This window comes from Macrobrachium rosenbergii, chromosome 56, assembly GCF_040412425.1.
Source record: "Macrobrachium rosenbergii isolate ZJJX-2024 chromosome 56, ASM4041242v1, whole genome shotgun sequence".
In the NCBI taxonomy this organism is placed as follows: Eukaryota; Metazoa; Arthropoda; class Malacostraca; order Decapoda; family Palaemonidae; genus Macrobrachium; species Macrobrachium rosenbergii.
Window position 1 is genome coordinate 43,403,983 of NC_089796.1, and position 15,772 is coordinate 43,419,754.

General features: G+C 41.3%; 1 protein-coding gene across 5 annotated transcripts in view; it reads left to right on the forward strand.

Annotated features, from left to right (window-relative positions):
- The window catches only part of LOC136836055 (putative leucine-rich repeat-containing protein DDB_G0290503), a 359,912-nt gene that overhangs the window by 122,567 nt on the left and 221,573 nt on the right, over positions 1–15,772 (forward strand). For all 5 annotated transcript variants that reach the window (XM_067099946.1, XM_067099947.1, XM_067099948.1 and 2 more), the window contains exon 11: positions 6,425–6,542. In XM_067099946.1, coding sequence (XP_066956047.1) covers positions 6,425–6,542 — 118 coding nt within the window. The remainder of the gene's footprint in view (positions 1–6,424; positions 6,543–15,772) is intronic.

A 15,772-nucleotide genomic window follows, 5' to 3' on the forward strand; every position in this document is an offset into this window, starting at 1 on the left:
CTAGATCTTATGTAGGGGAAACAGGTAGAGATCTAGTTGTCATTCATAATGATTGCAGAGTCTAGTTTTTAATCAAATCAATCTGGAAAATTCTGTCAATCACTATCAATCTCAATTTATCCCACTCTAAAAATGAAAATACTGTAGTTGGTTGAAATTTGTTAAATGTTTCATTTTTCAAGGAAAAATTAGGCCAGCTCTTTGAGTTTAGACTTTTGACCTGGTCAGGTTAAACTGCAATAATTGGGTGCTACAGAAGATATGTCATAACCATTGAATATGGTTAAAGGAGATTTGTGTTTTAGCTTTAGAACCTGTTGAAAGGCTTGAAAAGTAATGAACTAATGTTTTTCTTTTGCAGATGATTGAATGTTAACACTTTATTTAGGGTGATTCTTCCCTGCTGTTGAAGTTCTTACTTCTCCGCTCTGATAGACGAGTCAGCATTCAGACAAAAGATCGAATGGCTGCCCGGATGACTGTCTAGCTCACCTGTTCTCAACCAGTTGTGTTTCGAATCTTTAAGCTCTTGTCAGAATTCTCCTTGCTGCCATTGGGTACAGGCACTTGTTGGTATTTCATGGCTTTTTGCTGCTATCACAGTACTGTACATTTATTTTTCTTGGGATGCTTCCACTGGAATCAAGACTAAGAATGTCAGGTTCTGTAGGAATGATTACTGTGTTATCAGAATGTTGATTGTTTTAGGAGATACACACGGTTCACGCTGCTGCAATGGTTTCAAGCGTGAGCTTCAGAATAGGTGTGAGGAAGTAGGGATTTTAGAAAGGCCTTTCTGCTTAAGTTCGTTAGTATAGTCTAGGCTTTTCCCTTGCTATTGCTTCAGTTAGTACTGAGGCGCCCTTATTGCTTCAGTTAGTACTGAGGCTCCCTCTTTAGCTCTGCCTTCCACTCCCCTTTCGGTTCAGGAAAAGGGTACAGGCAGTCCCTGGTTAACGGCAGGCTCGGTTAACAGCGATCCGGTTTTATGAGGCTTGTCTAGCGATGAAAATCTGCAATTTTCGTCGCTGAAAATCGCCAATTTCCGCTTATCGGCGCCGAAAATCGCCGCTTTTCAGCGCCGATAACCCCCATAAATCGCCGAAATCGCTGATTTTCGGTTAGCAGCGATTTTCGGTTATCATCACACCCTCAAAAACAGAACCCCCCGCCAATAACCGGGGACTGCCTGTATTGAGAATTTAGAACAGGACATAAACCTCATTTTGGCCAGTACAAGGTTTGTCTGAATTGGTTAGGGATCTGGTCCAGGTCCCCCCATTGTGCTGTTATTTTTGCATTCCCTCATAAGAGGTAAGGTGCCGGTACCCTCGCCAGTCTGTAGCCCAAGCTTAGGACTGCCCTGTGACAGTTGGATTCTGAGGAAGAAGTCCGCTGCCAAGGAACTGGTTCTGTCCCCGCTGTCACCTGCCTCTCTCTTTTTCACGTTCATAATCTTGTATAATGCGGTAGCCGGAAGATCATTTTGGTAAATGTTAATCTTTGCTATGTATGCGATTTCTGCCTCTTTGGTACCTAGTATGAGGTTGTTAGTACTGATAGGACTAATTATATACTGTAGGTATAGACAGTTTTATAAGAAATATGTCTGTATCTAGTTTTACTTATTCTGATATTATGCCGACTCAGTCAGTTGTTTAACCAATCTCTTCATCTTTTACTCATAAATCCTTGTCTGCCAGCTTATTCCTCTTTCTCCGTCAAAATGCACTGGTTCATTCTGTATCATGCCTCCTTCGGCTATTGGCAGATCTCTTACTTCTGCCTTTATTAATGCTTTTCTCTCCTAATCTACAATGGTTACAGTATCTTCTGTTGTTTCCAAGCTAGATATTATTTTAACTACACAGCTTTCTAAGGATGTGTCGTATGGGAATGCTCTTAAATTTGCTGAATTGCTTTTGGACAAGGTGGGAGGGTCATCATAACTCCTCTCCCCCTGCCTCCAAACTTTCAAATTTTCTTTTACCACCTCACTTTCATTCACTCGGCTGAGTCGCTTCGACTGCGTTTTCCCGTCTACCTTTCAACGAGTCGTGGATGCGATGCAGGTGCTCGTCTGCTGCCGTCTCTTGTTGCCATGTGTCGCTAGGAGACAGCTATCTCCTGTTGCCCTCTGGCAGAAGAGGAGTTTGAATCGGAGGATCTCCTTCGGTTTGATCGGCATTCACTGGAGCGTTGTACTTCACTGTATCCTCATTTCGTTGAGGAAAGAGACCACATAGAGAATAAGTCTCGGTTGTCTTCGAGTATTTTAGCGCCCTTTAAGTATTTGGAGAAAGAGAGCCCAAGCTTTCTCCCTCACCTAGAGAGCATTTCATAAGTTTTATCGTACTTGGGTGCACAGAGCTCTCTTTAGGTCTGCTTTTGGTTTTTTAGGAAGTTGCGGAGCACCGACTCTTGCAATGCAGGCGCTTAAACTGTCTTCGGTAGAAGTTTCAATTTTCTTTTCTTTTTCCTGCGAAGAGACGAACTCATGACTGGCAAGTGCTTTGGACATGCTGAATCAGAGTCGCAGATTGTTGAAGTTTTTATCTATTATTGAACTATTGCTCAGTATAATGCCTCTTCTTTGCGTCAGCTTAGAGAGGTTGAGGCTCCAGCTTAGTGTGATTTTGGCCCCAGCTTAGTGTTTTTTGGCCTCAAATTGTAGAGGTCGTGAAACCAGTTGTAAGGTTTTTGGTGCCAGCGGGAGTTTAGTGAGGAAGAGTATTAGTTTTAACTCGTTTCTGATGCTACAAGCTAATGTTCTCGTGCTTATACTACTCGGTTTGTAAAAAATGAGTATATATTGGTGTAAGTCTCATTTTATACCTTTGGGGGATAAGTTCAGCTCTTAGGTTCTGGTAGATGGCCAGTTGCAAGCCTCTTGGCATGCTTGGAGAGACCTAGGAGCAGATCTTACGTGGTGGAGACAGTGAAGGAGACTTATGATTCCTTTTAGATTACCCTCCACTGGTTGGTCTCCTATAGCTATTCCTTTGTCTTCTCCAGCAGAAGAATTTCTTTAGTAGGAGGTTGTACAGTAATTAGAGAGGAAGAATAGACCAGGCAGTAATTCATGGGGTTTTACCTCTTGACTTTTTTCCAGCTCCATGAGCACTGGAGACTGGCGACCATTGTTGGACACTGAGACTGAATGACTTTGCGTCTGTCCCCATGCTTTTGTTTTTCCAGCATGGTTTTAGTCACTCTCCAAAAGAATGATCAGATGTTTTGGTGGAAGTACAAGAGACATTTTTCTCTTACAAGTACATCCTCAATCACCCAAGTTTCTTTGAGGTGTATTTACAAAGGAGATAATGTTGTTCAAGGTGCTTTGTTTGTGCTCATGTACAGTGTCTCTATAAGATTTCACAGGGTATTTGTTGCCCGTAGGTGGATGGGGTCAATTTTTAGGAGGAAGAAATCTTTTCCACTAAGTTAACTGGTTCAAGTTGGCCAAGGATCTCTTGCTTCACTGGGTCAGTCTCTGTGCAATATGACTTTCAGTCAACGTATTTAACTCCTCCTCACTCTAATCTAGTGATGTGGGGATGATACTTGAATTTGCAGGCTTGTCTGTCAGAAGATGAATAGGCACTTGCTTCTTGAAGAATTTTAGCCCTGAAGAAAGTTTCCTAAGTGGTAAGGGCTTTCTTTGTTAAGAAAGATTGTCTCACTGGGGATTTTGTCTGAATAATCAGGCTCAGTTACAGTACAGTCTCAGCATAAGAGATTACAGCTTACTGCTAATGTTCATTAAACTTTTAAGTAATTCAGGAGGACCATTGTCGCTAGGTTCTGTAGGAGGGATGCTGAATCCAAGGGTTGGCCATTTTATTCTTAAACCTACATCCAGGTTTTGTTTTTCTTATCTCGTTTAACACGAAACAAAGAATTCTGACCAGTGTCACTACGCTTACATACAACATAGAAAGGTCAGCACTACACCTTGTAAAGCTTACTAAATGTCAGGGCAGTGGAAAGTATTGAAGATGCCTAGCAGCTGTATCCTTGGTCAGAAACAACGTCATATTGGAAAGATTGCTTCCTTTAGTGGAGTGAACAACATGATATTGGTTTGATAATTCATTCTGTGGAAGGACTGTTTGGCGATTGGGGATTCAGAAGAACAGAACTGCCTACAGTGGCCATTGTATCCGCAAGTTTGACAGTTGCAGTGGGCAGCACTCAAATGTAGACTTATTAGCATACAGATGTACAGGAACAACCATTCGAGTACTACTCCTTTCAGGGCCCTCAGGCTTGAGCAGTGGATGTGTTTCCTTAAGTTTGGCCTGATTCAGACTCATAGGCCTTTCCCCTCTATATATTCTAAGAAAGTATTGAGCAAATTTCATGTTCAAGAATTGCTCAGTGACTCCTGTAGAGCCCTAGTAGCCCCAGAGCAAACGATTTTCGAACTTTATAGCTCTCTAGGTAGATGTATCTCTTATTCTTCTGTCAGGGGGAAACCGACTCAGACTACAGAATTTCATGCACTTCCACTAACTTCTGCATCTCACACTTGACCACTTGGAGATGCTCGACTGTCTCCTTCCAATAGGGGATTTTCAAAGTGTCATGGGTTCTATTTATGTATTACTCAGGGTGCCTTCCTAGAGGAATTTTCATCACCTGGAACCTTGTAGACACCAAAGTTTCTCTGCTTTCTTAGATATAGTAAGACTTTTTTGTTGTCTGTTTTCCAAATTATCGTTCCATGCTTTCCTTGGTATTGCTTCATGTGCTAATAGATCTGGCTGATGATCAGCACCTCAGGGTTTTGAAATCAGTTGAGATGGAAGCTCCTCCAAGTCAGTACTGTATCAATCTTTCTCTGGATTTAGATGCAGGTCAAAAGTTTATCTGCAGATTCTTTTGAGCCTTTGGAATGAGTTCCTTTGAATTATTTACTATGAACCCTTCTTTTATTTAGCTCTATCAACAGGTAAAAAGAGTAAATTTATTGCAGGCACTCTCCTTAAGGCTGTTGGAAGGGAATGCTATTTAATCTTTTTTTGCATTATAGCTGAGAATGAGATTAAGGTTAACTTTTCAGAGAAGTGTAAGAATTACATTTAAACTCTGGTGGGGAGGAAATGGGAACAATTCTCTGTTATGATGGGGCAATTAAAACTTAATTAGCCAGGTTAAGCCTGAAAGAGGCAGTTATCCTTTTATTTTGTGATTTTAGAACCTAGAACATCTGTGTCAAAGGTTAAGCCTGGAGGAGGCAAAATTAACGTTTTATTTTGTGGTTTTAGAAACCTAGAATGTCTTTGTCAAAGGTTAAGCCTGGAGAAGGCGAAGTTATTTTTTGTTTTGTGGTTTTAGAAAACCTAGATGTCTTTGTCAAAGGTTAAGGCTAGAAGAGGCAAAGTTAACCTTTTGTTTTGTGGTTTTAGAAACCTAGAATATCTTTGTCAAGAACACGAGGTTCTCTGTGACGTACTTGATTGAGCTGATGCATGAGAACCAGCTCCTTACCTTTTACCTTTATTGAAGGTAAATATTCATAACGTAAGAGCTGTCGCTACCTCATTTAGTTTGATGGCAATTGTCACATGAGGAGTGGTTTAATGTGGCACAGTAGAAGTATCATTTGGTTTTGCTGTTTAATACCTCAAGTATGCAGAATCATGTTTGAAACAGTAAAGCCCTTAGTCCGCTACTAGTAGTGAGTAAAGTCTTTCCCTGAACCAAGGAAAGAGCAATCTTTTAGGCTCCTTGTTTTAGATCCCAGTGTTTTTGGGAGCAAGAAGGTACATATATTGTATAGGAGTGTATTTTTATATTGTAAAGGTATGTATTTTTATTGATTTGTTTTATTGGAGTTTTGGGCCCAGGAAAAGGGGTTCCTTCATGCTGTTTCTGTTTCATTCTAGCTGAATTGAAGTGGTTTTCTCTGCAAGGCTGCTCTTTGCTGCACACATATGAGAGCCTTGTCCCCTGAATGGAATCCCACTTCTGGCGGCAGTAAGATCCAGAAACGATTCCAGATCAGGTAAGAGTGTTTTGGGTTTCATGCAAGCAGCCTTTAGCTCGAATGGCTGAGCAGATTTGGTTTAGCTGCACTACCCACCATCCTCTTCTTAATGTGGGAATCAGCAAACTTTAGCACTAGGTAAGATTCATCCTAAATAATATAAATTTTTGTAATAAAATTTATTATTTGTTAAAGTAGACCCCACCCATCCTCGCTGCAACTTACTGGGCTGTCAGGAAGAATTCTGATGAGCTTAAACATTCGAAACACACCTGATGGAGAACAAGTGAACTAGACAGTCATCTGGGCAGCCATTCGATCTTTCGTTTGAATGTCGACTCGCCTATCGGTAAGGAGATGTAAGCTAACTTTAACAGTAGGTAAGTATCCAAATAGTAAATTTTATTATGAAAATTGATATTATCTCTTTAGGCTGAGCTTGAGGAGCTACGTCAGTGCCTTGAAAATAGCAGAACAAGAAGCCATACCATTGAAGAGTCTTTTGAATACTCTCCAGTTAACTTCCAGGATACCTCATCTCCTCATCCAGGTGATTAATTGTTATTAACCTTCTGTATTGATCACCAAGTCCAATACAACATTTTGTAATTGAATTTTTAAAAAATTATTAAAGTTACTAATTTAGTGTTTTAGGATATCAATTTAGACCTTTTCCATTTCTTGTTGAAAGTATTTTTTATTAAGGTGTGAGTCCTCTATATTCAAGTTAACCCTTAAACGCTGAGCCCATATTTACAAAATTGTCTGCCGTATGCCGACGGGGTTTGAGAGTTTGCGCCGAAGCGGAAAGAAAGTTTTTTTTTTTTTTTTTTTTTTTTTTTTCCCCCAAAAAAAAAATCACAGCACGCATAGTTTTCAAGATTAAGAGTTCATTTTTGGCTCCTTTTTTTTCATTGCCTGAAGTTTAGTATGCAACTATCAGAAATGAAAAAAATATCATTATCATATATAAATACAGGCGGTCCCGGTTTCTGACGGGGTTCCGTTCTTTTCGCGCGTAATCGCCGTCGTCGTAAACAGTCCCCGAAAATCGTCAAAAAAATCATAAGAAAACCTTACTTTTAATGCTCTGGGTGCATTGAAAACGATGTAAACTGCATTATTATTGAGTTTTACATCAAAAAAACCTTCAAATTATGATTATTCTGCCGTTTTGGGGCCATATTTCTTATGTCGGATCGGCGAGGTTAACGAACATGCGTCGTAAGCCAGGAAATAATTTCAAATATATTCATCAGAAATTATTTCCGACTGCCTGTACAGGCAGTCCCCGGCGCACGACGTTCCGCCACGACGCCCGAGGTTACGACGCCAAATATATTCATCAGAAATTATTTCCCGGCTTACGACGCATGTTCGGTTACGACGCGTCACGTCGATCCGACGGAAGAAATATGGCCCCAAAATGGCAGAATAATCATAATTTGAAGGTTTTTTGATGTAAAACTCAATAATAATGCAGTTTACATCGTTTTCAATGCACCCAGAGCATTAAAAGTAAGGTTTTCTTATGATTTTTGACGATTTTCGACGATGTTCCGCTTCTGACGATTTTCGGGTTACGACGCTAGCGCAAGAACGAACCCCATCGTAAAACCGGGACCGCCTGTATTGGAATATATGACAGCGCAAAAAAAAATTTCATATATAATTGTATACAAATCGTGCTGTGAGCAAAACGGTTAAAGCTAATGACTTTTTTTTTTTTCTTTATATTGTACACTCAATTGCGATGATTTTGGTATATAACAAACTGTAAAACGATCAAAGCAACACAGAAAAAATATTATCACAAAATAATGCATGAATTCGTAATGACCGGACGTAAAAAAAGTTTTTTTTTTTTTTTTTTTTTTTTTTTTTTTTCAAACATTCACCATAAATCGAAATATTGTGCTAGAGACTTCCCGTTTGTTGCAAAATGAAGGTAAATGATTGAATATTACTAGAATTTAAGAGTTTTAGCTTACAATTGCATTTTTCAACCATTTCGGCCGAGTCAAAGTTGACCGAAGGTTGAAATTTTGGCACTTATCGTGATTTATATGAAAATATTTCAAACCTGATAAAAGCTACAACCATGAGTTATTTTTTGTTGTATTCTACATGAAATTGCACACATTTTCATATATAAAACTTTATGTAACAGCTAATATAAAACTGCAAAAATTATGACAAAGCGACTAAAGAATTTCTGAGATTGTAAGAGCATGACGCCGTCTCTTCCAAACATGTGTGTTTGTGTGTTTGTCATCCATCGAAGTGGCCAGATGTTTGGCGTCTTCACAAACAGAAGATTCGTTGGAACATTATGAGTACATGATTAGAATGCTTGCATGGCATTGCAAGTAGTGGTGATTGTTCATACATCAAGACAACAATGGTTAGGGAGAAACAGACGGAAATATTGTATGGTTGAAATCGCGTTCCTTTAGAGAAAGACAACGAGATGCTCTTGTCGTCTTGTCCACTCCGATGGACGATGAACACACGAACACACACGTGTTTGGAAGAGACAGCGTCAGGCTCCTACAAGATTTTCAGCAGAGTTAGAGCGGACATAAGGAAAAAGTTTTTTTCAAAAATTCACCATAAATCAAAATATTGTGCTAGAGACTTCTCATTTGTTGCAAAATGAAGGTAAATGACTGAATATTACTAGAATATAAGAGTTTTAGCTTACAATTGCATTTTTCGACCATTTCGGTCAAGTCAAAGTTGACCAAAGGTTGAAATTTTGGCACTTATCGTGATTTATATGAAAATGTCAAAATCGATAAAAGCTACAACCCTGAGTTATTTTTTGTTGTATTCTACATGAAATTGCGCACATTTTCATATATAACACTCTATGTAACGGCTAATAGAAAACAGTGCAAAAATTACGACAAAGTGACTAAAGAATTTCTGAGATTTTCAGTAGAGTTAGCGCGGACATAAGGATTTTTTTTTTTTTTTTTTTTTTTTTTTTTCCTCCAAATATTCAACATAAATCAAAATATTGTGCTAGAGACTTCTTGTTTTTTGCAAAATGAAGGTAAATGATTGATTATTACTAGAATGCAGGAGTTTTAGCTTACAATTGCATTTTTCAACCATTTCGGTCGAGTCAAAGTTGACCGAAGGATGAAATTTTGGCACTTATCGTGATTTATATGAAAATATGTCAAAATTGATAAAAGCTATAACCATGAGTTATTTTTTGTTGTATTCTACATTAAATTGCACACATTTTCATGTATAAAACTTTATGTAAAGGCGAATAGAAAATGGTGCAAAAATTACAACAAAGTAACTAAAGAATTTCTGAGATTTTCAGCAGAGTTAGCTGATGCTTTCTTTTGGGATAAGAAAGAAATTCGCGCATGCGCAGCTGGGTCACGCTTGTAAATATAACAACAGCGTGATCCGTGAACTCCCAGCATCCCTCAAGACGAATGATTTAAAAATTTTTGCAAACGAGGCCTATAAGTATTTTTCCGCGAATATTTAAAAAACTTTTTGTAGTCAACATATTTTACGTCCACTTGGCACCCGACAGAACTTTTGTCAACGTAAAATACATCCAGTCGGCGTTAAAGGGTTAATGTAACTGAGAATTAGACTGTTCCGCATTTTGATAATACCAAAGAACAAGAGAGTTGGTCTTTTTTTTTATAAATATGTTTGAGAATGTTTAACAATTTAATTGTAATTTTTGGATGATTAGATTAGGAGTCAGTAATTTTAAAGCCTTTTTTGAAAATGTCTATTCTGTTGTTAATGAGGCAATGTAAAATCTTGGAAAATGTGTAGTGTTTCTCAGACTATTTGGTATTTGTTCCTATGGAGATAAAAATGCTACATCATTCATATATGGAGTATCCTTCATGCAACTATGATGGACTGGCCGTGTACTTAACCCTTTCATGCATGAACCACACATACATGTGTCCGAGCCACACCACTTGGATGTGCAAGATGAACATGCATGAGCATCAGAAAAAGATATGTTTTTTGAAGTTCATCAAAAATCAGAAAAGCACACCATAACAACAAGGTTTGAATATGACGTCATGAGATACTGCTTCTCCTTATGGCATGGGGTGGGTCGAGCTTATGACCTACGCAGTACACGTGCGCCAAAATTTCCTTTTCTAAAAATCTGTGTGACCTGACCTATGAGGATTGGTTATCAGTGCTGTCTGTTTAAACACTATAACACCATTATTTCCTACTCAGTTTTGCATATTTTTCACATTTTGGTGAAGAGGTGTTACAGAGTGTTTTGAAAACGCAAATGTGTATTAGAGCTCTTTCGTATAAGGGTAAGGGCCCTGCAAAAGAGAGTGGGCAGTTGGAGGAACTAGCATCCCTCCTAACAAATTCTGTTTATCAGACCTTACTGAGTTTCAAAAGCATGAGTTAACTTCTAGAAAGATAGCTAGCTAGATAGATAGTGATGTCTATGGAGAGAGGAAGTGACACAGTGATGAGAGCAGTGACGAATTTATGGCTGAAATTGAAGGTGTTGATAGCAGTGAGGAGGAGATCCCCTTTGTTTCACTAGTGAAGCATGGACGCAAGGTAAGGAGAGGGGTAGGGAGAAGGAGTGGTATGCCTGCCTCCCCTGCTGCTCAGTCCGGTCCCTCACGTGCAACTCCTTCCCCTTCTGTTGCTAATGGATGGCCTATGGATCCTGACACACACACACACACACACACACACACCCCAACATTGCATGAATTTACAGATGTTTCGCAGCTGAAAGTGCAAGTACCAACGAGTGCCGTAGGTTTTTAGCAGGAATGATTAAGACAAGATCTTAGAGTGATGATGTATTAACAAACAATAGTGGTATTTACATGAATTGCTGACCAATCAGCGGCCAGGAAAATTTACATAGTAACTAACAGACCAATAGTGCACATGCACATTTTAGACTTTTAAGTCTTATGATTATATGAAAAACAGCAGAAGTGTTGCTATCCTGCTGGATTGTTTTGTTGCTAAGGAGCAGGGCGTGGGAAGTCGCGGTCCGCAACCCAGGTGCAATGCAGGTGGCAACAGACTGTTGGCGAAGTGTGGGAAACTTCCGTGGCACAATACTCCCCCTAAAGTTGACCAGGGTGTTGCAGAGGGTGTCTCCCCCCTTGAAAACTGGATTGGAAGAGTATTGTTGTCGGGCAGATATTCTGGTTTCAGGCAGTCGATGGCCACCCAATCTGTCGTGCCATGGATGTCGATGAGTAAGGCTTTCTGCTTGTGGTTGATGACCCAGTAGGGACCCGTGTAGTGCTGGGTTAAAGGCAGTCGAACGGCATCGGCTCTGATGAACATGTGTGTTGCAGTATGCAGATCCTTGGGGATAAGGTCTTGGTTGGCTTGTAGGATGGGCGGTCAGGCGAATTTTCTGACGATGGTCCGGAGTTTGATGTTTGGTGAGGGATTATTGTCGGGGAAGAACTTGCCAGATATCACAAGCTTATTGTCATGCACCATCTTGGCTGCTGACAGGTCAAGGTCCTCTTTGGATGTGGTTCGAAGGCTGAGGAGGACCCATGGGGGCTGCGAGTACCAGGTTGAGGAGTTGCAGCAAGACATCGGGGCCGCTTTCAAGGTGCAGTAGAACCTCTCGACCATGCCATTGGATTCAGATGGTAGGCGGTTGTGTAATGCAATTGGGTGCTGAGGAGGCGGTTTAGGGATGTCCAGAGCTGCGATGTGAAGGTACGCCTCTGTCGGAGGTTGTGTGGTCGGGAACACTGAATCTGGACACCCATGATGAGAGGAAAGCACTGGCACATACTGTTGCTGATGCCTGTCATAGGGGGCAGCTTCGGGCCATCTTGTCGAGTGATCGACCATTGTGAGGAGGTACCAATGTCCTTTGGAGCATGGGAGGGATCTTACAATGTCGATGTGGACGTGGGTGAAACGGCTTTGTGGTTGATGAAAGGAACCCACACTTGAATTTGTGTGACGCTGGATTTTGGAGAGCTGGCAGGAGGAACATTCACGGACCCACGATGGGAGGGTGGCTGTGGATCGTCCTGAAGGGTGTGCCAGACCATGGACGATGTTGTAAACGTGATGTCTGAATGCATGTAGGATCCATGGGCGTGGGCGGCCGGTGTAGATATCACAGAGGATGGAGATGGGGCTGTTATCGTTGAGGGGGACATTGTGCCATTGCAGAGACATTAAGGAGGTCTTGCAGGCATTGAGCTCTGGGTCCTGCTGTTGCTTGGCTGCCAGCTGCTTGTAATCAAGGCCTATGTGTACTGCATTGATGGAGATCTGGAGAGGGCGTTAGTGACGGGGATGTGTTTCCCAGGAACGTGGCAAAGGATGCAGTTGAATTCGGCGATGGCTGACAAGTGGCAGCACTGACAGGGTGATCAGGTATCGGACTGTTGGTTTATAGAATGTACCAGCAGCAGATGGTCAGTTTGAAGGGCAAAAGGCGTGACCTCCAAAAAATGTCAGAAATGTTTGACAGTGAGGTATGCCGCCAGGAGTTCCCGTCAAACATAGAGTAGTTTGTCTCTGTCCTGCTGAGTTTCCTGTTAAAAAAGGCGAGGGGTTGAGGATGACCGTGGATGATCTGTTCCAACACAGCTTCTATGCTACATTACTGGTGTCTGTGGACAGCAGTAGAGGGGGGCGGTGCTGTGTCATACTTACACAAATAGTAATGAAATATATTTTATGAGAAATTGAAATTATATAACTTTCTCACCGTGTAAATAAAAATTAGATATCTCAATTCACCAATTTTTGGTGATTTTTTTGAAAAATAGTAACAAACAGCTGTCGTTTACCGATAACCTACAACTCTAGCGTATATTTTGCATTTGTTTCATTGCCCTTTGTCATATCATACGTAACACAAATAGTGATGAATTATGTATCAAGAGAAAGGCAATTTATTTCAATTTTGTGCTGGATAAAAAAGAAATGAGGTACTGTATCTGTTTAGCAATTTTTGGTGAATTAAGAAAAGAACTGGCATTAAGTTTTCCAGTACAGCTAACTTTAGCTCATGATGCGGGTATTTTATTTTGGTTTTAGGGAGTTTTTTTTTTTTTTACATAAAATAATAAATTACAAACTCATCACCTTTACAATGACATTAAATTCATTAAGATAGTGTGAAGTTTAAGGTTACATGGAGCAATATAAAAAAAATTACCGCTATGCATGTCTGTATGGCCCGTGGAGGCAGTGAATCTACCACAGACCAAACCTGACAAGGCTGTTATTGTGAAGGAGTTAATAAACAAGGGTGGTACCCAGGTGGAGGTGGAGTGAATGCCCATTTTCACCCAACTGACTATACCCATTGTTCTTCCTGTTGCAATATAGTTCGGTGTCACTCTTGCACTCTGTATTTTTTCTGTGTGTTACTCCCTGCATGATTTTTGTGCATTTTGTGAATTACACATTCTCAGTGTTTATGTATGTTACTAGTGCAGTAACATACCAGTGTTAGTGTTTTGTGTTGTTTTCAGTGTTTTAGTGACTGGTAGCTTTGCGCTCAGTTTGTATATCTTGCAGGGGCAAAGAGTGTTCTTGTGATTCTCCTTGGCCTGAATGTGCTGAATGGCCATTTTACAATGGGGGCCTTATGGGAAGGGGAGGAGGAAGCCTAAGAAGGCTGAGCAGGTGGAGGTTCTCAACTCCCCCCACCCTGCCGCAACCTCCAGTATCCCTCGTGAGCAAGGAGGTAACCGCCAAGAAACGTCGCCGATATCCATCACCTTCATCATCCTCGTCCTCTGTTTTTCCTGGTTAGACTATCCCTGTTGATCAGTGACTAAGAAGAGTGAATACTCTTATAAGAGAACTTAATATACTTATCATTGTTCCTCTCCCAAGCAGTGTAGCAGATTAAGTCGATCCTGCTTTAGTGACTGATCTTCCCAGAGGCAGTGCTTATCTATGCTCCTCTGCTTTCTTGGCACCTATCCAAATAGGCGACCTCAAAGAAGTCACCAGGCACTTCATGAAGAAGGAGGAAGAACCACGTTGACAGTGGCGCATAATGCTGGGCCACCTTTTGTCCGAAGAAACTCTAGTTGAACTGGAGAAGCCATCTTTGTTCATTCCAATGGCAACTCGAATGTCACTGGTTATTTTTGGACAAGCCACTATGTCATTTGGTCCCTCTCAGCAACAAACTTTGGAAAGACCTAGAGTGGTGGCTGTTGTACCAGTCTTTCTTGGGGATTCTCATTGAGTATGCCTCCCCCAGAGTTACTTCTGTTCTGTGATGTGTCCCACAAAGGTTGAGTAACTTCTCTGGTAGGAGAGTTTGCTTTAGGGACTCGGCCCCTGAACATGAACAGAGCACACATTAACATGGTTGAGATGATGGCATTGTGGCTGGCACTCCAGACACTCCATTAATATCTCGAAGGGCACTCAGTGGTAGTCATGAGTGACAACACCACTGTAGTGGGCTACGTCAACAATCAAGACAGGACTGTCTTCCTGTCATTGTGCCAACTGGTCATCCAGATGCGTGGGTTCGAGCTGAAAGCCAGGTATCATCCTGGACAAAAAGAGCTTTGTTGTGGCAGATTAACTGGGTCATTGGGGCCAGGTTGTGGAGAGGAAATGGTCTGCACACCAGTTAGCAGTGGAGAGCTGTTCAACTTTTGGGAACAGCCAATGATTAATCTGTTTGCCACCATACTGAATTGGTCACTTTCCATCTGTACCAAAAACTTCTAAGGTTTCAGACACATGGGCAGCAATGCCAGATGCAGTGCAGCACCCATCTTGTACGTCTTCATCTTTTCGTGGTTCAGTTGTGCATCTTCACCTTTTCTCTGTTCAGTTTCCTCCAGATACTCAATAAAGTACTCTATTCATGACCCTGGGCCTTCGCATGACACTGAGCAGCTGAGTTGCTACATCATCACAAGTGGTTTTCCAGCATCTGTGAGAGGGTTTTATTTTTGTAGAACAGCGAGATGTCTGGCACCCTCCACGTCCTCAGCGAATGTATACCCAAGGAGAGGGCCATCAACTGCGATTGGTGTCGTAGGAGGGGTTACTCTCCAGTCAGTACTTCTCCAGCTTGTAGTGGACCTCTTAGTCTTCATATGTACAGACAAGGGTAGGGCATTTCTATCTCAGTCTTTAAAAGGTGTCGGGCAGTGCTAGTTCAAGTGTGCTGCTTGTGTTGTGGACCTGTCCACCTCCCAGAAATAACAGTGTTAATTGGGAGCTTCAAATAGTTTTGCCCTCCTTGAGAATTTGGGCTCCTTGTGCAAACCCTTATCACAGTCATCAGACAGGGATCTTACCCTCAAAACAGTCATCCTTCTAGCCCTTGCATTTGCCAAGAGAGTGGGAAAGTTGCGTGGATTGTCATACTTCTCAAGCACTCAGAGGATTGGCTGTCTCTTGTTCTCTTTCATCCTAGAATTTGTGGCTAAGATGGAAAATCCCTTGGTTCCAGATCCAAGGTTCAAGAGTTTCTCAATTCTCTCCTTCCAAGAATTTGTTGGTGTGACATGCTTATGGAGCAGGTGAAGTACCACCCTGCTCTCTAGGGTTGTACCAGCTGAGCAACACCCCCCTGCTCTCATAGTGTCAGTGGAGCAGCACCGACCTGGTCTGTGGGGTGATCTCAGCAGACCTTCCAGAGCAATGTCAGCAGTGCAGCACGGGTACCCCAGTTTCTTGTACGGTGACATTCTGCTCTGCCCTCAAAGAAATCAACCCTAACTGCGGGTTCTAACTCTCACCTAAGTAATGTCTCAATAT